The sequence below is a fragment of the Rhinichthys klamathensis genome, unplaced genomic scaffold (genome assembly GCF_029890125.1).
Source record: "Rhinichthys klamathensis goyatoka isolate OS25496 unplaced genomic scaffold, OSU_Roscu_1.1 h1tg000036l_1, whole genome shotgun sequence".
Taxonomy (NCBI): domain Eukaryota; kingdom Metazoa; phylum Chordata; class Actinopteri; order Cypriniformes; family Leuciscidae; genus Rhinichthys; species Rhinichthys klamathensis.
Window position 1 is genome coordinate 9,852,280 of NW_026606584.1, and position 21,993 is coordinate 9,874,272.

Genomic DNA, 21,993 nt, shown 5'->3' on the forward strand with positions numbered 1-21,993 from the left:
AAGAACAGTATTTGAAATATAAATCTTTTGTAACATTATCTTTATCTTTACATGTCTTCACTATCACTTCTGATCAATTTGCTGACCCCAAACTTTTGAAAAGTAGTGTAATATTGGACAATCTTAACAGAATCCTGTTACAGAGGCTGCTGTTCACATGATTTTTTTTAGGTTTTTTTATATCTTTTATGTCCATTACCCTGCAACTAAGTAAAGTTGGCGTATTAAAAGTCTTTACTTACCCACTTGCGAGCAGAAACAATTAAATAGACAGATGGCCCCTCACACTAACTGGGCTCCCGTGTCTTTGGCTACACCAGAAACCCCCTTTTCTCCACATGCCTTAGTGAGCAAGCGAGCGACTCTAACTCCTCCCCCACCCCCTCTGAGCCCACATCAACCTCTGAACTCACTGAGCTGGTCCAGTCATGGCCGGACAAGAAGGTGGGGACAGATTTGGATGACTTGGACGATGATTTCTTGTTGGATGACCCATACTCGGATTTAGAGGAGGAGGAGGGGGAGGATGATGATGATGATGATGATGATGATGAGGGAGAGCTCTGCAGAAGCTCCAGCAAGACTGAGGACCCGTTTTATGATCGCTCGCCATTGTTCAGTGTATTGGGAAGGTTGGTGAGGTTTCAGGAGAATGCTGGGAAAGGAAACTAGCTCTTTCACACTGAGACTGGGTTGTTTTACAACACTGACTTTTAAACATTATATGTGCACAACACTCACACACACACGCACACGCACGCACGCACACACGCACACACACTCACTCACACACACACACACACACACACACACATATGTAGGCCTATACACACAAACATACACATATATATGAGAGATTTTTGTTTACATATGACTACGCTCACATTTATAGACAAACAAATACCTGAAAAAAGGCCAGACATATGCAAATAGGATAATAGTGTATAGACACAATGAGATAATTTGAGTTTTTTTTTTTTTTCAGTTTCTGTTGGTGTCATACACTGTAGTTTAAAATACATTTAATGTATAATGGCTGGGAGTCTGTGTACACTCTTCTTAGTGGGCTTTGAAATGAGAAATATAAACATAGGCACAAATAAGACTGTTGTTGACCTACAGTGCTTAGTATTTAGCTATGAAATAAATTGACATGGGAGAATGGTTGAGTTTTATTTTCTATTTTCTATTGAGATCTCTGACTGTTGATTGCTGATTTTGGTGTTTGGGTCAATGACGTGATAAATGTCAGGGTGGACAAATGTTCTGATATCCTAGTTAAGTAAAAAAAAAAAACTCTATTTGAAAAGAAAATCTAATAATAATAAAATGCAACGTTTAGTACAATATACATTATTAGTTTAGTACTATATATATATATATATATATATATATATTTTAAACAGTGATTCTGTTCAACCTTTTCCAACAAATTAAAGTCATGTGGTGCGATACAGAAATATAACAGGAAATTATATAATAGAAAGGCTTCTGCAGACCCTCATGACAAACGTCAAACAGTCTCCTAAAATATAAGATAATTGGTCTTCCTTTGGCGAGGTAAATTTAGTTCAGATTATAAAATCTCATGGGATGCATCTCCCCAACAACATTTATTAATTTATAATTCATGATATTTGTCCAAAAATAATGTTTACCTCAAAAATATATTATGTAAATATATTCAAGGTGTATTATTACTTTTTATTTGATGGTTACACCACATGACATTTTTCAAAAACGTATGAAACCAACAATTACATTTCTAATAACTGAGAGCATGTTTTAAACCAGATTTTTTTTATTTAAAAAAATGTTTAAAGATTTTTCCCTTTCCTTATCTTGGCCACTCTTATTTGTCAGTATAGCTATGTTTCCATCCAAAGATAAAAATGTAACTTATGCACAAAATTGGAATATGCCATAAAACTTTAGCGAATGAAGCCTCTCTTTTGTTACTTTCTGGGAAATTGGCACAACAATTGCTGCAATTGGACAGCAGTTTTAGTCCAGGTTTCCAATCACATCCTCTGTTGAGGAAAAATCATGCACGTTTTTTTGTCTCACATCAAGGGATTTATTTGGTAAATGCGTTTCCAGTATAGTTAATGCTTTGTCTTCTTATCGGACAAAGAAAAGTATCCACCTCAGTTGAGTGCATATACATATTTTATGTGCATTTTTAGAATTTATGCGCATCTTGGCTTTTCCATCCAGCATTTGCAATATCCCAAAACTCACATAAAAATAGGAGGATGGAAACATAGCTAATGACACTTGAGGAGACATTTACAAAGGTCACTTGATCAAGAGAAAAAGCAGGAGACTTAAGCAAGTCTCCGCTTGATATCCATCTCACTGCTATAAGATATTAAAGAGATCTCTTCTGATTTGTCTTCCCCTGTGGGAAGGATTCCTGGACTTTAGTCAGCATGTCTGGACTTTACCCTGTCTTCTCCCATTATCATACATTTGACTTTCATCTGATCGCTGCAGACACACACCTTGAGCTTCTGGGTTTCAATTTGGACCAAACAGTTGTGATAATTGAATTCAGAATTGGCTGGCTGTCAGCAGCTCCATCCAGCACAGCTTTGGCCCTCGTGTCCCGTCAAGGTCTGTGTCCCAGCTTTACATGCACCGCATCACTTCTTCAAAGGGCTCCGTCAGCTTTGAAGTGCTATCTCCAAACAGTCATATTAGCTGTTTGTTTTGTGTACCGCAGAAACAAACAAGACCAGATTTTTGTGACATGGCATGAATGTCTGATGAATGAGAAAAAAGCTATTAATGTAATGACTTACTAATTGGTTCCCGTAATACAGCAGTTTGGTTACGCAGAGGGTTCACATATCTCAAGATGAAAGAGCTGGTTTCTAGCACAGCTGTCTCTCTTCTGGGCATGTGAGATCATATGCCGTATTTCGACCTTTTTTGTGAGATTTTTACATGGAAACCTTTGATGAAACGGCTCACTCTTTTAAGTTGCGCTTGTGCAATGCACTGCACATCTGTTACAGTATGGCCGCTTTTGTTTTTTGGTGTCTTTATCTTTATTTATTTTTTGGTGTTTGCTAATGGTATTGTCTGTTCACGCTCGCAGTGTCCAGTACTGTCACATTTTATGTCACCGCTTCCACCTTTTTTTGTCATAAGCATGCTTTTTTTGTACCTCACCAAAACCCTTTTTTTTTTTTTTTTTTTTTTTCAGCACTGTTATCTTTCAGTGTCTACCCATGGAAGATGGGCGATGTAGTCCTTGATATCAAATGGATGGAAAACTGTTAATTGTGACAATCAATTACTGTATATGAAATGTCAATCTCAAGGTTTTGGAACATACAAACAGTCGTATTTCTTGTTCTGATCATGGATGTATTCCTTATCCAAATACCCCACAATCATTTGCACAAAAACATATTGAGTCACTCCATGTAACATATTTACTCATGCACAGACTATATAAAAGGACAGTTTGTGTTTAAGTAAAAATGTTTTACATTTTTAATTACAACTATTATAATAATGATAATAATATCAGTTTAACAGCAATTAACACGAATTTTCTGAATGTTTTGTTCCAAAACGTCTTGTGTGATTCTCATATGTACTTATTTGATTAGTGACCTACAGTAGAAATAGTGTGGAATCTTAAGTATGTATTTTTTTCATTTCTATTTCTCTCATCACTACCATTCAAATGTTTGGGGTTGGTACGATATTTGAATGTTTTTGAAAGAATTCTCTTATGCTCACCAAGGCTGCATTTATTTGATCAGAATTTTCAGCAGCATTACTCAAGTCTTCATGATCCTTCAGAAATTATTCTAAAATGTTGATTTGCTGCTCAAGAAATATTTCTTATTATCAATGTTGAAAACCATTCTGCTGCTTAATGCTTTTGTGGATAATTTTTCCCCCCCAGGATTCTTTGATAAATAGAAAGTTTAAAGAAACAGCCTTTATTTGAAATGGACATCTGTTGTAACATTCGCTTTGAAATTTTAAAGCTTTCCTGCTGAATAAAAGTATTATTATTAATAAAAGTATTATTATTATTTAAATCTCTCTGACTCCAAACTTTTTGAACGGTAGAGTATAGTACATTTTTCAGTTTTATTTATAGTTTTAAATTATAAAATTTATCTTCACTTCAGTCCCATGCTCCTTAAACTCGCCCAACATTTACACATATATATATAAACAGATGAAAATACTCTACACCTCCCTGTTTTATATCATGTATCCTGTAAGGAATAATCCTGTCCAGGGCCACAGCAGTGCCTGCTTTTGTGTATATGTTGATCAATGTTTTGTTTGTCCTGTTCGCTGTACATTTGATACTTTGTACCTTTTCTTATTTTCTTCTTCCCTCTCTCCTTTAGGGCTTTTGTGTATTTGAGTAATCTGCTCTATCCTGTGCCCCTGGTACATCGGGTTGCCATTGTCAATGAGAAGGGAGAGGTCAAAGGTTTCCTCAGAGTAGCTGTACAAGCAATATCAGGTAAGATTAGGACTGTAAGTGTCTTGCTGGTGAGTAGAGGGGCACATATTTCCATATAACATTTCTTTGTCTAGATAAAGATATTTATGGATGGTAATAATATGGATTCACCGATATTAAATTCTGTCTCATACCGAGACGACGTATAATAATAAAGATGTAAGATAGTATTTAAGTATTTAAGACATATAGTATTTCAAATAAGACATATATTATATGTATATTATCGGGTTATAGTTGATAACAAATAAATAGTCGATATTAAAATTCTACACTGTTTTATATATATATATATATATATATATATATTAGGCATCACAACATACAAAATGAAAATAGCTGTACTTTATGAGATTTGCTAAAGATTATATTTAAATTAATAGTGTTTTTAAATATTAACTTACAGTGAGTTAGATGATGGCAAAGGTAAACTAAATGTTAAAATATAGAAAATGAGCATGCACAATTTAATATACAATAAATTAAAACGTTCTCTAATGGTAGATGACCGATACGTACCGATATATATATTGTGAATCCTTAGTTTAAGGAAACAGGGAAAAGTTTTGGGGGTTAGAGGGTATATTGTATATATAAAGGGCAAGCTGTGTGTGACTTCTTGAGGAAGTGATGTGAAGGTGCTCTGGTTTTTCCTCCAGCTGATGAAGAGGCACCAGACTATGGCTCTAGTGTCCGACAGTCAGGCACTGCCAAGATTTCTTTTGAGGACCAACAGTTTGAGAAGGTATTGACATTAAAACATTTGTAATGCCTGGAAATACTCCTTGTGAGTGAGAGCTTAATAATTTAATTTTTTTTTTTTTACAAATTTACATTTGTACAAACTTATATTTTTACAAAAAGCTGGAAGATTTATTGTAATGCCCTGGAAAATCACATAAATGAATTGGTCAAAAGCGTGAGAACCATGACACTTGGTGACCTGCTTTCCTTGGTCAACATGGATATTCATATGGCAACTTACTTGAAGTGTTTCTCTTTCCTGTTGAGCAGTTCCAGTCAGAGTCCTGTACTTCTGGTCTTTCCTGTGCTGGTGTTTCTCAGGAAGAGCTCCGAATTGTGGAGGGTGAGGGCCAGAATGCAGAGATGGGACTCTCAGCAGATGAAGTCAACAATAATACCTGTGCAGGTAAGAAATATGGAACATACAGGACATCTTCAAAGAAAATGTTGATCATCATACTCAAAATATACTATTAAATGTATAGAAAAACATGTACTCTACGGTTCAAAGGTTTGGGATTGGTTAGATTTTTTTTTAATGTATTTGAGTTTTTAATGCTCACAAAGGCTGCATTTATTTGATTAAAAATACAGTTAAAACATTAATTTTAAAATAGTATTAAAATTCAATTAAAATAACTGTTTTCTTTTTTAATATATTTAATATGCTCAAGAAACATTTCTTATCACAGGTTAAAACAGGTTAAAATGCTTAGTATTTTTGTGGAAACCATTATTTTGTTTGTCTGAAAGAACAGCATTTATTTTAAACAGATCTTTCGTAACATTATAAATGTCTTAACTGCCACATTTAAGTATTAATTAAAAAAAAAAGAAAGAAGCTGACCCCAAATGTTTGAATGGTAATGTTTGTAAGTGGAAACATGACCTACGAGTTTGTGTGTCTGAAGTCTGAATCTATATGTCAGCTTCCCATATAGTTTTCATATTATTTTAAATTGACATATTTTCTTTCATGTGCTCTTCAGTTAACCCAGAAGAGTTGGACAGCCCTGTAAAAACAGGTTTTGATGGCATACTGGACGGCGCTCTGGATCACTTGAGGATTGGAGAAGTCTTCACATTCAGAGTTACTGTGCTGCAGGCATCAAGCATATCCGCAGAGTACGCAGACATATTCTGCCAGTTCAAGTGAGTGCCTCAGTCCTGTTGTGAAGTCTGTTTCCACTAGTGGACATTTGTCATTGTTCTAAATCTAATATACTTGCATTAAACTCCTCGTTTGTAGTTTTATTCACAGGCACGATGAAGCGTTTTCCACAGAGCCGTTGAAGAACACTGGACGTGGTCCACCACTTGGCTTCTATCATGTGCAGAATGTAAGCTTTGCACTATAACTCAGAGCACCACGTCACACTGTTTTTATTAAGCTGAGGGTAAAACACTTGTTTCTTCGATTTTCCAGATTGCCGTGGAAGTGACTAAATCCTTTATAGAGTACATAAAGACTCAGCCGATTGTGTTTGAAGTCTTTGGACATTACCAGAAGCAGCCTTTCCCTGCGCTCTGCAAGGATCTCATTAGGTAGATCCTGGCAATATTTATTATTTCCAAATCAGATTAATACATGCTACAAATGTCCGAATTCATCCATCAAAGTTATACTGAAATGACAGCCAGATCTCTTTTTTCAGTCCATTGCGCCCATGTAGACGGCAGTTCCCGAGAGTCATGCCTCTTTCCAAACCAGGTGAGAGCAATGACTATTTTTTATGACCATTAACATTGAAACCCCCCCTTTCACCCCATAGGCCACTGCATGTTTTGTAAAAAATAAAGCAGTTGCGATTGGTTAATGTTTCCTGCCAAATCACGTTGAGGCTGAAGCTGTTTAGCACATATTCTCCGTCTTTTGTGTTGCCTGTTTTATGTTGCTTTTTCATGTTTTGGGTCCATGTGCCCATGTCACAGTCTTTATGTTGTTGGTGGTGGGTGTAGCCGCAGATAACGACACCCCTCCTGATCGAGAGAAGAACATGGACCTGATTCGCTTCCTGTTGCCAGAGGTCTTCAATGGGGCTCTGGTGGACTCGCTGTCAAGCCACGCCCTCAATGCAGCAGGCGTGGCTGTTTCCTACCTCCTTGAGGGGGAGGAGCAAGCCAGACTGCCGGCCCCGCCCATGTCTATCTGTTCAGTAATAAAAGCGCAGAAGCCGGGTCTGTAATGGTTCTGAGTGCTTAAGGCCAAAGAATGTCCCTGAAACTGAACCTCTCGTCAGTCTAATGCACTGATAATATAATATAATATAATATAATATAATATAATATAATATAATATAATATAATATAATATAATATAATATAATATAGTGTTGTCAAAAGTGCAGACTTCGGTACCAAGTCGATACTGAACATGTAAAAATGTGACGCTTTGAGCGCTGTTGAGCTGAATCGTTAACACTTCGGAATGGCCATTGTACTCAAGCTCTCATCAAATATGTTACAATGATTGGCTACAATGATCAGTGCTTCAAAAACATGTTGTAAATATACATCAATGACACTCTTCAGCGAGCGCTTACACAGATACACACGGGAGCATTTGAAAGCAGGTGTCTATCAGCTGTCAAACGCTCCTGTGCTTTGATCATTGTAGCCAATCACAGACATATCCGATGAGCTCGTGAACACAATGGCCAATCAGATGTGTTTATGATTCCGCTCAACAGTGCTCAAAGCGTCACATTTTTTAAATTTCATTACCGACTTGGTACCGAAGTCTGTACTTTTGTCAACACTAATATAATATAATATAATATAATATAATATAATATAATATAATATAATATAATATAATATAATATAATATAATATAATATAATATAATATAATATAATATAATAGTGCTGGGCAATGATTAATCATGATTAATCGCATCCAAAAATATGTGTGTGCACTGTGTATAATTATTTTGTATATATAAATACACACATATGCATTTATATATTTAAGAAAAATGTGTAATTTGTAAATAAAATATTTATATATAATATAAATGATGTAAAAATGTATACATGCAAATATTTCTTAAATATATACATGCATATGTGTGTATTCATATATACAAAATAATTAAACACAGTGCACACACATATTATGTAAACACAAACTTTTATTTTGGATGCGATTTATCGTTGGATGCGATTAATCGCAATTAATCGTTGCTCAGCACTAAATATGACATAATATATTTCTTGTTATTTCTTAAACATGTTATACTTAAACATGTGTGATATTTATGCAGTGTCCACTCATTTCCTCCAATCGGGAGTCACACAAAATCCCTGCATTGACAGACTGAAGGACGCTTTGTTCCAGGGACTGTGTTTCGGCCTGTTAATACTGTGTGTGGGTGTATGTATTTTTCTCTCCCTCAGCCTCTCCATACAAACCTTATCAAGCAGATGGACAAATTCTGGTCTTTCTCTATGACATCATTCACCAGAAATAAATTGATGAATAGTACCGAAATAAGACTGTGTAACTGCATGAGTAAAACTGGTTGTTCTGTCACTTGAAACTGAGCTTGATGATGCAGTGGTCTCTAAACATTTGCAGGATATTCATTTTGGGTCATTATTATTATTATTATTATTATTAGGCATTTCGTTGTTAGTTTTCTTGTCTATTTATGTGTCATATTCAATGGTTTGTCTTTAATTAAAATTCTGTCATTTAGTCGTATTTCATTCTAAACCTAGCTTTTTTCTGCTGAACACAAAAGGTGAATTTTTGAGCAATTGTTTTTTATATATAATGTAAGAAAATGAGTAAAAGCAAAACAACTACAAAAAAGCAGCATAATTGTCTTCTGAAGCCACACGATATATTCTCCATACAAGCACATGAGAGAAGTAGAGAAGTCTGCTTTCTTTCAGTGTTTTCATATCTTTTCAAAAAATCAGTTGATCTAGTTCACAAAATCTGAATGAATCAAACAGATCCAGTTCTCTAGTTCAACTCACTGACTCAATATGCTGCCATCGTATGATTTCAGAAGACTTGTATGAATCACTTTTATGAGACCTATATGATGCTTTTTTTGTTGCTGTCATTTTGGTGCTTGGTCCCAGTACTCATTAACTTTCATTACATTGAAAAAAAGTGGACAGAATAAAGAAAAATCTCCCTTTGTGTTCCACAGAAGGGAAAAAAAAGTCATACAGGTTTGGAACGATGTGAGGGTGAGAAAATAATGAGAGAATTTTCATTTTGAGGTGAACTATCCCTTTAATTCTGCTTGGCATGTGCAGATGTTCAGGGATCACTGTTATTCACTTGACTTTATTCATCTTAACAGCAGTGTGCCTTTACATCGGATCCCTGATCTCACACTCCTGGTCCTCTCTAACTATATTCTCTATTCCTCCTTTTATACTGTGATCCATATCTTCCTCTCTCCTGTGAAACTCTAGTATCCCTCTCATCTGCCTTTGAATTATTATATACTTTGATCTATGATTAACTCAATATTGGTTTGACTCTCTTTGTTGTTCTTTCTTTCTCTATTTTCTGCATAGTACCTGCCACCAAACTGACAGCTCTCACACGACCCACAGCAGGACCGTGCCACTGTAAATACGACCTGATGGTCCTCTTTGAAATCTGTGAGCTAGAGGCCAATGGAGAGTAAGTGTCTTGTCTAAACATTGACCTTTTCCCTTTAAATGAAATTTAACTGATTCAGTCTGAGCAGAATAGATTGTAAAAATCGATTACTGTCTTCAGTGTGGTCTGTAAAATTAATGATATCCAGTGAATCCGTATAAAATGTTTTAATTGATTTTTAGATCATGATATAAAGGAAATCATACCTGTTCTCATTCATATAATTGCTCTCAGTACCATCAGGAATCATTTTAGACACTTTACAACTCTTCCCAAAGGACATTTTACACACTTTACATATGTACAGTTTGGGTTTAGTAATTTTTTTTTTTTTGAAAGAAATGCTTTAATTCAGCAAGGATGCATTAAATGTATTGCTGTCAAATCTATTAATCGCATCTAACATACATTTTTTTGTTTACATGATATATGTGTGTACATATTATATTATAGATACATCTGTGTGTGTATATACTGTATATACACACACACATATATTTATACATTTAAATATATTAGTGCTGTCAAAATTAGCTCGTTAACACGTGCGATTATGTTTTCAGTTTAACACATTAAAAAATATTTAACGTAATTAACGCAGCATTAGTTTTTTCTGTCATCCTTTGACTATCTTACATTATATGATCACACTCTTATTCATGCAAATGCTTTTAAACCATTAAAGCGCGACAAGACAAAAGAGAAAGTGCTGTCTGTGAATGTCCTGTCTCTGTGACACACACACAACTCGTGTGCACAGGTAGACGAATGCCAGTTTCGTGCGCACAGACAGCGGACCAGAATTTGTCACGACACACACGGGACAGAAGATCCAATAGCAGCAGTTTATTAATATAAGGGTAATCCAAATCGTAGTCTTCCAGGCAAGGGTCAAAAGCCAAATTATCAAACCAAACATGAAAACAAAACACAAACCAACAAGAAAACCGACCAAGGAAGTGGTGACATCTAACAACGACTCCGTACACATACTAACACAAACAGGGAATATATACACAGATCTAACAAGACTAACAATGACCAGCTGGGAACAATGATGAGGGGGAACAGCTGAGTGCAATGAACTGATGAGTGACAGTGACAGACAGAATGCTGGGAAATGAAGTCAATAGTGAAGGACACCGTGATAACGAGGACCTCTAGTGACAAACAAGGGAACACAACCAGACACTGTGACATAACCCCCCCCTCTACGGAGCGGCTACCAGACGCTCCAAGACATAGTACAAGATAACACAAAACTTCCGGAGGGAGGTGGAACGGTGGAGGATCATGGTGGGCCAGGTCCATGAAGGGAAACAGGAACAGGGGGTGAGGGTTTAACCGGGGACCAGGGCGAAACAGAGAGTCCATCGGGCGACCAGGGCGAAGCAAACAGTCCACCAGATGGCCAGGGCGGTGAAGACCCTTCGGGCGGCCAGGGCGGTGAAGACCCTTCGGGCGGCCAGGGCGGTGAAGACCCTTCGGGCGGCCAGGGCGGTGAAGACCCTTCGGGCGGCCAGGGCGGTGAAGACCCCTCGGGCGGCCAGGGCGGTGAAGACCCCTCGGGCGGCGAAGACCCCTCGGGCGGCCAGGGCGGTGAAGACCCTTCGGGCGGCCAGGGCGGTGAGGACCCCTCGGGCGGCCAGGGCGGAGACGACCCCTCGAGCGGCCAGGGCGGTGGAACAGGAGCAACCACCGGCTCAGGAACTGCAGCAGGCACCGGCTCGGGAACTGCAGCAGGCACCGGCTCGGGAACTGCAGCAGGCACCGGCTCGGGAACTGCAGCAGGCACCGGCTCGGGAGCAGCAGCAGGCACCGGCTCGGGAGCAGCAGCAGGCACCGGCTCGGGAGCAGCAGCAGGCACCGGCTCGGGAGCAGCAGCAGGCACCGGCTCGGGAGCAGCAGCAGGCACCGGCTCGGGAGCAGCAGCAGGCACCGGCTCGGGAGCGGGAACAGACACCGGCTCGGGAACAGACACCGGCTCGGGAACAGACGCTCGGGAACAGACACCGGCTCGGGAACAGACACCGGCTCGGGAACAGACACCGGCTCGGGAATAGACACCGGCTCGGGAACAGACACTAGAACAAACACAGTCACAAAGACAGACACAAACACAGACACAAAAACTGGGTCAGGCTCAGGAACAGGCACTGGCTCTGCCTCCGGCTCTGGAACGAGCACCGGCTCCGCCTCCGGCTCAGGAACGGGCACTGACTGTTCCACTGGCTCAGCCTCCGGCTCGGAAACGGGCACTGGCTCTGCCTCCGGCTCTGGAACGGGCACTGGCTCTGGAACGGGCACTGGAACAGGCACTGGCTCTGGCTCCGACTCTGGAACAGCAGACACTGGCTCCGGCTCTGGAACAGCAGACACGGGCATGTCCAGGATCCGAGCCAGACGCTCCAGATAGTCCAGGTCCATGAAGGCAGACGGCACTGGCTCTGGAACGGGTACTGGCTCTGCCTCCGGCTCTGGAACGGGCACTGGCTCTGCCTCCGGCTCTGGAACAGGCAATGGCTCTGCCTCTGGGACAGGCAATGGCTCTGCCTCTGGGACAGGCAATGGCTCTGCCTCTGGGACAGGCAATGGCTCTGCCTCTGGAACAGGCAGAGGCAATGGCTCTGCCTCTGGAACAGGCAGAGGCAATGGCTCTGCCTCTGGAACAGGCAGAGGCAATGGCTCTGCCTCTGGAACAGGCAGAGGCAATGGCTCTGCCTCTGGAACAGGCAGAGGCAATGGCTCTGCCTCTGGAACAGGCAGAGGCAATGGCTCTGCCTCTGGAACAGGCAGAGGCAATGGCTCTGCCTCTGGAACAGGCAGAGGCAATGGCTCTGCCTCTGGAACAGGCAGAGGCAATGGCTCTGCCTCTGGAACAGGCAGAGGCAATGGCTCTGCCTCTGGAACAGGCAGAGGCAATGGCTCTGCCTCTGGAACAGGCAGAGGCAATGGCTCTGCCTCTGGAACAGGCAGAGGCAATGGCTCTGCCTCTGGAACAGGCAGAGGCAATGGCTCTGCCTCTGGAACAGGCAGAGGCAATGGCTCTGCCTCTGGAACAGGCAGAGGCAATGGCTCTGCCTCTGGAACAGGCAGAGGCAATGGCTCTGCCTCTGGAACAGGCAGAGGCAATGGCTCTGCCTCTGGAACAGGCAGAGGCAATGGCTCTGCCTCTGGAACAGGCAGAGGCAATGGCTCTGCCTCTGGAACAGGCAGAGGCAATGGCTCTGCCTCTGGAACAGGCAGAGGCAATGGCTCTGCCTCTGGAACAGGCAGAGGCAATGGCTCTGCCTCTGGAACAGGCAGAGGCAATGGCTCTGCCTCTGGAACAGGCAGAGGCAATGGCTCTGCCTCTGGAACAGGCAGAGGCAATGGCTCTGCCTCTGGAACAGGCAGAGGCAATGGCTCTGCCTCTGGAACAGGCAGAGGCAATGGCTCTGCCTCTGGAACAGGCAGAGGCAATGGCTCTGCCTCTGGAACAGGCAGAGGCAATGGCTCTGCCTCTGGAACAGGCAGAGGCAATGGCTCTGCCTCTGGAACAGGCAGAGGCAATGGCTCTGCCTCTGGAACAGGCAGAGGCAATGGCTCTGCCTCTGGAACAGGCAGAGGCAATGGCTCTGCCTCTGGAACAGGCAGAGGCAATGGCTCTGCCTCTGGAACAGGCAGAGGCAATGGCTCTGCCTCTGGAACAGGCAGAGGCAATGGCTCTGCCTCTGGAACAGGCAATGGCTCTGCCTCTGGAACAGGCAATGGCTCTGCCTCTGGAACAGGCAATGGCTCTGCCTCTGGAACAGGCAATGGCTCTGCCTCTGGAACAGGCAATGGCTCTGCCTCTGGAACAGGCAATGGCTCTGCCTCTGGAACAGGCAATGGCTCTGCCTCTGGAACAGGCAATGGCTCTGCCTCTGGAACAGGCAATGGCTCTGCCTCTGGAACAGGCAATGGCTCTGCCTCTGGAACAGGCAATGGCTCTGCCTCTGGAACAGGCAATGGCTCTGCCTCTGGAACAGGCAATGGCTCTGCCTCTGGAACAGGCAATGGCTCTGCCTCTGGAACAGGCAATGGCTCTGCCTCTGGAACAGGCAATGGCTCTGCCTCTGGAACAGGCAATGGCTCTGCCTCTGGAACAGGCAATGGCTCTGCCTCTGGAACAGGCAATGGCTCTGCCTCTGGAACAGGCAATGGCTCTGCCTCTGGAACAGGCAATGGCTCTGCCTCTGGAACAGGCAATGGCTCTGCCTCTGGAACAGGCAATGGCTCTGCCTCTGGAACAGGCAATGGCTCTGCCTCTGGAACAGGCAATGGCTCTGCCTCTGGAACAGGCAATGGCTCTGCCTCTGGAACAGGCAATGGCTCTGCCTCTGGAACAGGCAATGGCTCTGCCTCTGGAACAGGCAATGGCTCTGCCTCTGGAACAGGCAATGGCTCTGCCTCTGGAACAGGCAATGGCTCTGCCTCCGGCTCATGAACGGGCTCTGGAACAGCAGACACTGGCTCCATCTCTGGAACAGGAGACACTGGCTCCGGCTCTGGAACAGCAGTCACGGGCATGTCCAGGATCTGTGCCAGACGCTCCAGATAGTCCAGGTCCATGAAGGCAGACGGAACGTGAACAGTCTCTGACTGGGCAGACGAAACGTGAACAGTCTCTGACTGGGCAGACGGGACGTGAACAGTCTCTGACTGGGCAGACGGGACGTGAACAGTCTCTGACTGGGCAGACGGGACGTGAACAGTCTCTGACTGGGCAGACGGGACGTGAACAGTCTCTGACTGGGCAGACGGGACGTGAACAGTCTCTGAGTGGGCAGACGGGACGTGTCTCTTCCTTCTTCTCCGGACCCCCGGACTCGGGACCACCGGAACCGGGACCACCGGAACAGGGACCACCGGAACAGGGATTGTCTCCCGACTACATCCTCCTCTGTGACCTCCACGGGTCCCGCAAAACTTGACCAACCGGGTCCCCTTAAAAAATTCCCTTCTCTCCCGCTCGGTGGCTGGGGAAGAGATATCAAAAAACATACCGCTGGATCAGAGTTGACGGAGTCGTTCTGTCACGACACACACGGGACAGAAGATCCAATAGCAGCAGTTTATTAATATAAGGGTAATCCAAATCGTAGTCTTCCAGGCAAGGGTCAAAAACCAAATTATCAAACCAAACATGAAAACAAAACACAAACCAACAAGAAAACCGACCAAGGAAGTGGTGACATCTAACAACGACTCCGTACACATACTAACACAAACAGGGAATATATACACAGATCTAACAAGACTAACAATGACCAGCTGGGAACAATGATGACGGGGAACAGCTGAGTGCAATGAACTGATGAGTGACAGTGACAGACAGAATGCTGGGAAATGAAGTCAATAGTGAAGGACACCGTGATAACGAGGACCTCTAGTGACAAACAAGGGAACACAACCAGACACTGTGACAGAATTGAGTTCTTTTTCGCGCTTGAACAAACGTATGTGCTGTATTATGTTATACAATGTCATGTGTGCACACTGTGGTCTTTAACTCAAATTAGTTATACTGTACATAAAACTGGCACCAGGATCTGTTAGAGAAACATTTTTGCTGTACACACACGACTAAATGACAATAAAAGCTGACTTTTCTTTATCGAAATTTGATCTAATAAAATTTGTTTTATGGTAACTTATATGAAAACAATGATGTCTAAGATCAATTATTTATCAGCATACCAGACTGGATATGCTTATAAAAACATAATATATAATTAATATCAAATAATTATTATATAATACATATTTTAAGACATATTTTCTATAGTGTATATTATATAGATTAAAATATATTACATATTATTAAGTAAATAATTATTCCTAATGAATAAATCTATCGGCTTTGTACAGTAAATCCTACACTGTGTTTCTACATCCCGGAAAGCTTGACTGCTGGTTATTGTATTTGACATGTATCTGTCCCTTGCAGCTATATCCCAGCCGTAGTGGACCACCGGGTTGGCATGCCCTGCCATGGCACATTCATGTTACATCAGGTACTGGAAATTATTTGATTTTTTTTATTGTGTAACACAGAAACCATAGTCCATACTATTTTAACATTAGAGTACAATATGACATACAACATCACAACATTTACATAACAGGGCATCCAAAGGAGAGTTACAGTCACCATAGTACATGAGTCAGGAAGAGATATCGAGTGGAAGGAAGTGCGAGAGCTGGTTGTAGGTGAGTTTGGCCTCAAATTCGAACTCATGTTCAATGCATATAAGTAAAGAGCGATATTGTGATATTCAGCAAACGGGATGTATTTTCACGTTTGACAGGGCGCATCCGGAACACACCTGAAGCAGATGAGGCGATCATCGACCCCAATATTCTCTCTCTCAACATACTGTCTGCAGGATACATTCGACCCACACAAGATGACAGGTACCTTACCAACACTAATAATTATGTCAAGAAGACCAGTTTAGAAGTTTACAAATAAAATGGACATTCTCATGTTTTTCATGTCTTTAACACTAAACATAAGATATCTTGAAAATTATGCTTGTCATTTTATATACAGTCGTGCTCAGAATTAATGGCACCCCTGGTAAATATGATCAAAACTGGCTGTAAAAAATACATTTGCATCGTTTATCCTTTTGATCTTTCATTAAAAAAAACTTGCCAAAAATCTAACCTTTCATTGAAGTAAAAGAATTGACACATTCTGTTGTCAGACAGAACACGTTGTGTCTCCAAAACACCTTGGCCACAATCACCCTTTTATTAAATACTTTTTGCAATCTCCTTTTGACAAGATAACAGCTCTGAGTTTTCTCCTTTAATGCCTGATGAGTTTGGAGAACACCTGACAAGAGATCAGAGACCATTCCTTCATACAGAATCTCTTCAGATTCCCAGATCCATGTTGGTGCTTCTTCTCTTCAGTTCAGCCCACTCATCAGGTCAGGGAACTGGGATGGTCAGAAGCTTCATTTTGTGCTCCGTAACAACTTTTTGTGTTGATTTTGATGTTTGTTTTGGATTGCTGTCCTGATGGAAGATCCAACCACGGCCCATTATAAGATTTCTAGCAGAAGGCGTCAGGTTTTGATTTTTTATCTGTTGATATTTGATAGAATCCACGATGCCATGTATCTGAACAAGAAGTCCAGGACCTCCAGCAGAAAAATATGCCCACAATATTGAAGATCCAACGGTATATTAAATTGTACACATGGGGTACTTTTTATCCTTGTGTGCACCAAACCCATCTAGCGTGTTTGCTGCCAAAAAGCTCCTTTTTTAGTTTCATCTGACCACAGAACCTTTACTTCATATACTTCAGAATATACTTCAGAGATATTTTACTCGTAAAAAACTCTAGGGGTACCAATAATCGTGGCCAACGTGTTTTGGAGAAAAACATTTATTTCATAATGTGATTTAATGAAAGATCAAAAGGATAAACGATGCAGATTTATTTTTTACAGCCAGTTTTGATCATATTTACCAGGGGTGCCATTAATTCTGAGCACGACTGTATAAGAACACTGCCACAAGAGGTTACAGTACATGGGAGATTTATTCTTCTGTCATGAAGCCTTTTTTCTCCTTGAACACTCAGTAGCAGAGTTTGTCCACTTTAGCTGTTTCCCACTCCACTCTTTTTAATACCAGGTCTCCATTTTAGTGATTGCTGCACTTAATACGACTCTCTCCTCAGCCTTGGCATATGATCTGAGAGCTGAAGCCAAGCCTGTGAGACAAACAGTTCTCTGCACAACTTTAAAGCAATGAGTTTTTGCCAAAGAGAAATGAGTCAGTGAACCAAACCTTCCAAACAGCTCTTAAAGGCTTGACACAAGGGAGTGATTCAGAATCAAACGGCAACGCAACAGTGCCAGCCTTAGATAAAGACCAGAAGTATATTTACACTTTTATGTTCCTTTGCACAAACATACCATAACTTGCTGCACGGTTGTGGGCACTGACAACTGACACATCCTAGAACTGCCATATTGAGGCTTTTAGTATTATCGACAGGGTGCAAAGTATGCTTGGCTTGGGGAAGTCTGATCCTCCACTTAAGGTTTGAACCTTAAAAAGTACACTACTGTTCAAAAGTTTGGGGTCGGTACTATTTTTTTAAAATGTTTTATAAAGAAGTCTCTTAAGCTTACCAAGGCTGCATTTATTTATTCAAAATACAGTAATATTTTATTACAATTGTACAACAAATATTATTACAATTAAAACTAACTGTTTTCTATTTGAATACATTTTAAAATGTAATTTATTTCAGTGATGGCAAAGCAAAATTTTCAGAAGTCGTTACTCTAGTATTCTATGTCACATGATCTTTCAGAAATCATGAAATGGAAATATCAAAAATACCTTATTTTTCAGGATTCTTTGATAAATAGAAAGTTCAAAAGAACAGCATTTGTTTGAAATCGCAACCTTTTGTAACATTATAAATGTATTCACTGTTACGTTTGATCAATTTTATGCATCCTTGCAGAATGAAAGTATTAATTTCTTTAAAAAAAAAAATTTTTTACTGGCAACTGACCCCAAACTTTTTGAACAATAGTGAAAGTAAATTGTTTTAATTTTACATATTACATAGAGAATGTAATTTTTTTTTTTTTTACTTTAAAGGTTAAAATTGTGTCCAAAACTATTTTCAAAAACTGAAGATATATTTGAAGATATTTCTTCCTGACAAAACTGCTTCTTTTCACTCTTTTTTCATTAACAGCGTCAATATAATTAATCAACAAACAATGAATCATTTTGTGATTTAACTGAAAACAATAGTTTTATTAAGGGAAAATGGTTTTAGAGGGTTTTTCATTCAAGCCATTCTGAGACCCATTGGAAGTTAGTCATTTTATTTATTTATTATGTATTTTTTTATATTTACGTAACAAGTATATCATACAAAAATGTTTTGTGTAAAAAGTTGATAGTAAGATTGTTGTTTACTGAAAATTAAATGGTTAGCGTTTGGCAAAATGAACAGATTTTTTTTTTTAATTGTTAATTTTTGTTTTACCATTTTTAATTCTAAGACTGATTTATATGGTACACAGGTGGAATAAACTTGGATAAATGCTTAAAATATATTAACACAACCTCTCAACACACCTCTTTTTTGTTGGATTGTGTTTAATTATTGCAGAGACCTTTCTGCATGACATAACAACAGCGAGTCAGGATACGCATCGCTTGACTGACAGACTAATTCCTGCAACTGCTCTTTTTCTGTTTAATAAAACTCATAACTAATAATTCCCCTCCCACTGCACACATGAGACAAAATGTGGTTCTATTAGCCACTATGAAGGAGGTCACAATTCAATCTGAAGATATGAATTCACTATATTTTCCGACATGCAGGAAATTGAAAATGGTTCTCTAGTTCACCTCCTTGCTGGTTGTGCAAGTCTTCCCATCTGATGCTGGTCTGCATTTGTGTCCATTCTCATCTGTTCATTCCATTCGCTCTGTCCACACTCCATTGCTCAGATTCAGCTACTGTACCCTCTCACTGAACCACACAGTGGATCGAGATCTTGGCATCTCTGCTGGTCACCATCACGTCGTTGTGATCTGCATGTGAAGAATTTTTTTTAAGAAAGCTTAACGTTAAAAACACTTGAAGCTTATTTATGAAACTTTACTAATAGAATCCATCATTAACATTCTCTCATCATGATAGTTATTGGAAACAAAATGCTACGTTTCTCATGTCACGTTACACGCTAGCCAAACAAAGCATTTTTTCATCTGCAATGCATTACTATGACATCACCTTAAATGGGCATCATATATCAGCATCCAGACTTTGCAAACATGAAATGCTTAAAGTAAAGTCATAATCATGTAGATATCTTATATTATCAGATTTATCCACCGATGCAAAACTGCATGAAAGAGACATTATTGCAAACCTCTCGTTTCAAGCAGCTGTGACCTCCTCTCCTGCGATGTAACCACACGTCCTAACTAGATAATCCACACTAGACATACCCATACAACCATGTGTCGGAGCTGGATTCATTCACCAAGGACAAAGATGTGACAGGAGAGTTGTGCAGAGGTCTCATCAGAAACTGTTGGGCCTCCACACAAGCTCCTCTCCACAACCTTCTGATTCTGACATTTCTCTAGTCCACTAACAGAATGTTGTTTTGTGTTTTTCCAGACAGTTTCTTGATTCGGACATGCCTAGGTATATTACCTTCAAATCCCTCTCCTCCCATTTTATCAGACACACACACACACACAACAGAATGTGTATTTTTCATCTTTTTATTTCTCTAGCCATCTGTCTAATCAACCTCCATCGTTCTTTTGCGTAATTTTTTTGGCTCCCAAATACTGTTCTTTTTGCAATCATGTTGGTTTGTCTAGTTTTTTCTCCTTTCCTCCTACTATTTCGGAAAATGTGAGAGAATTTCACTCTCGCTCCCATGGAAATGCTTTTGTGTGTGAAGCTTCTGTTGTGTATTGTATGATTTTGACATTTTTGGCACCAGGTGACTGGATTGCATGGCTTGGCTTTTGTATGGGCTTCATTTTTGGCTGAATCATTTACAGGAGGTGTGGTAGAGATCATAGTCACGTTCCCAGTTAATAGGGAACATTCTCAGAACTTTACGTTAACGCTCTAAAAGTTATGAAAAGAATCTGATCTTTAATAATGCTCTCAAAATGGTAGCACAAAAACATTATTTATACATTGTTTACGGAACTATTTTTTCCCCCAATATTTTTTTAATGTAACACAGGACATTTAAAGCTAACATCCCTATAGTGTTTGCAAAACGATAAAATTAAGTTCACATAACCAAGAACAACTATTGAACATTTTGAAAGTTTGATTTTGGACGTTTCAGAGAACATTATAACGTTTTCATAACTAAAAGAAAACGAATCGGTTACCTAACGTAACTTCGGTTCTCTCTAGATGAGGGAACGAGTATTGCGTAAGCTAGCTTACGCTACGGAAAGATTAATCTTTTCTGAAATATTGAAGCCAAAAAATTATTCCTGGGATAGCTTCCCACGCTTTGAAGCGTAGGGGGGGGGGGGGCGGCGGTGGTCTGCGGCGGTCTGCGGCGGCTGTCTGAGCGCGATCTAGGGCGGCCGCCCTGTCGACGCTGAGAAGTCTGGCTGTGCTGAGCTGGGCGCTGTGAAGGGGCTCGTGCAGGAGGCTGGTCACGTGGGCGGCCTGCAGAGGAGCTAGCACGACGAGGCAGGAAAAGGTTCATGGCTTGGGTGGCTTTCTGGACTTCCGAGAAGCGATCAATAATGCCACTCACCGCGGAACCGAAGAGACCGGAAGGAGAGAGCGGCGCGTTGAGGAACGTGGCGCGTTCAGTTTCTCCCATGTCGGCAAGCGTTAGCCACAGATGTCTCTCGGTCACAGTCAGCGCGGCCATGCACTTTCCCAGGGCTTGAGCTGCAGCTTTTGTGGCGCGAAGGGAGAGATCCGTCGCGCTCCTTAGGTCTGACACAGCCTCTGGGTGCCTGTTTTTCTCATCCCACTCCCGAAGAAGGTCCGCTTGGAGGATCTGCAAGACGGCCATGGAATGCAGAGCGGATGCGGCTTGGCCGGCGGCGGCATAGGCGCGGCCAACACAGGCGGAAGTAGTTCTGCAGGCCTTAGACGGGAGCGCGGGCTTAGACCGCCATCTCGCGGAGGGCGGGCAAAGGTGCGCTGCAACCGAATCCTCGACCGGGGGGATAGAAGAATAGCCCTTCTCGGCGGCGCCATCCACCGAAGAGAGAGAGGTGGAGGCATGGGAGCGGATCCTGGCCGAGAGAGGCGCGCTCCATGACTTAGTGAGCTCGGCGTGGAGTTCCGGCAGGGCCGCGGCCGCCGCGCGGCGACGGCTCTGGAGAAAGCAGCCGTCGAGTCTGTTGGGGGCCTGCTCAGGGGGCGGTGACCACTCGAGCCCGAGGCGGTCGACGGCCTGTGTGAGGAGGCGCATTAATTCCTCTTCGACTCCGGCACGGGTCCTGCTGGATTCGTGGGCCGACGAGGAGGCGAGGGAGCCTGACCACTCCTCGCTGTCCGAAGCCATGACGGAACAGCAGTCCTTTAC

General features: G+C 41.6%; 1 protein-coding gene across 30 annotated transcripts in view; it reads left to right on the top strand.

The window, feature by feature from the left end:
* kif1aa (kinesin family member 1Aa) overlaps positions 1–21,993 on the top strand; it is an 86,281-nt gene that overhangs the window by 51,353 nt on the left and 12,935 nt on the right. For 6 of the 30 annotated variants that reach the window (XM_056246293.1, XM_056246294.1, XM_056246296.1 and 3 more), the window contains 11 exons: positions 4,386–4,504; positions 5,164–5,249; positions 5,519–5,654; positions 6,238–6,400; positions 6,498–6,588; positions 6,675–6,793; positions 6,904–6,959; positions 9,790–9,898; positions 15,849–15,915; positions 16,027–16,111; positions 16,210–16,315. In XM_056246293.1, coding sequence (XP_056102268.1) covers positions 4,386–4,504; positions 5,164–5,249; positions 5,519–5,654; positions 6,238–6,400; positions 6,498–6,588; positions 6,675–6,793; positions 6,904–6,959; positions 9,790–9,898; positions 15,849–15,915; positions 16,027–16,111; positions 16,210–16,315 — 1,137 coding nt within the window. Of the gene's footprint in view, positions 1–320; positions 633–4,385; positions 4,505–5,142; positions 5,250–5,518; positions 5,655–6,237; positions 6,401–6,497; positions 6,589–6,674; positions 6,794–6,903; positions 6,960–7,207; positions 7,427–9,789; positions 9,899–15,848; positions 15,916–16,026; positions 16,112–16,209; positions 16,316–20,087; positions 20,115–21,993 lie in introns of all 30 variants that reach the window. The other 24 variants (XM_056246271.1, XM_056246273.1, XM_056246279.1 and 21 more) reach the window with 11 other exon arrangements.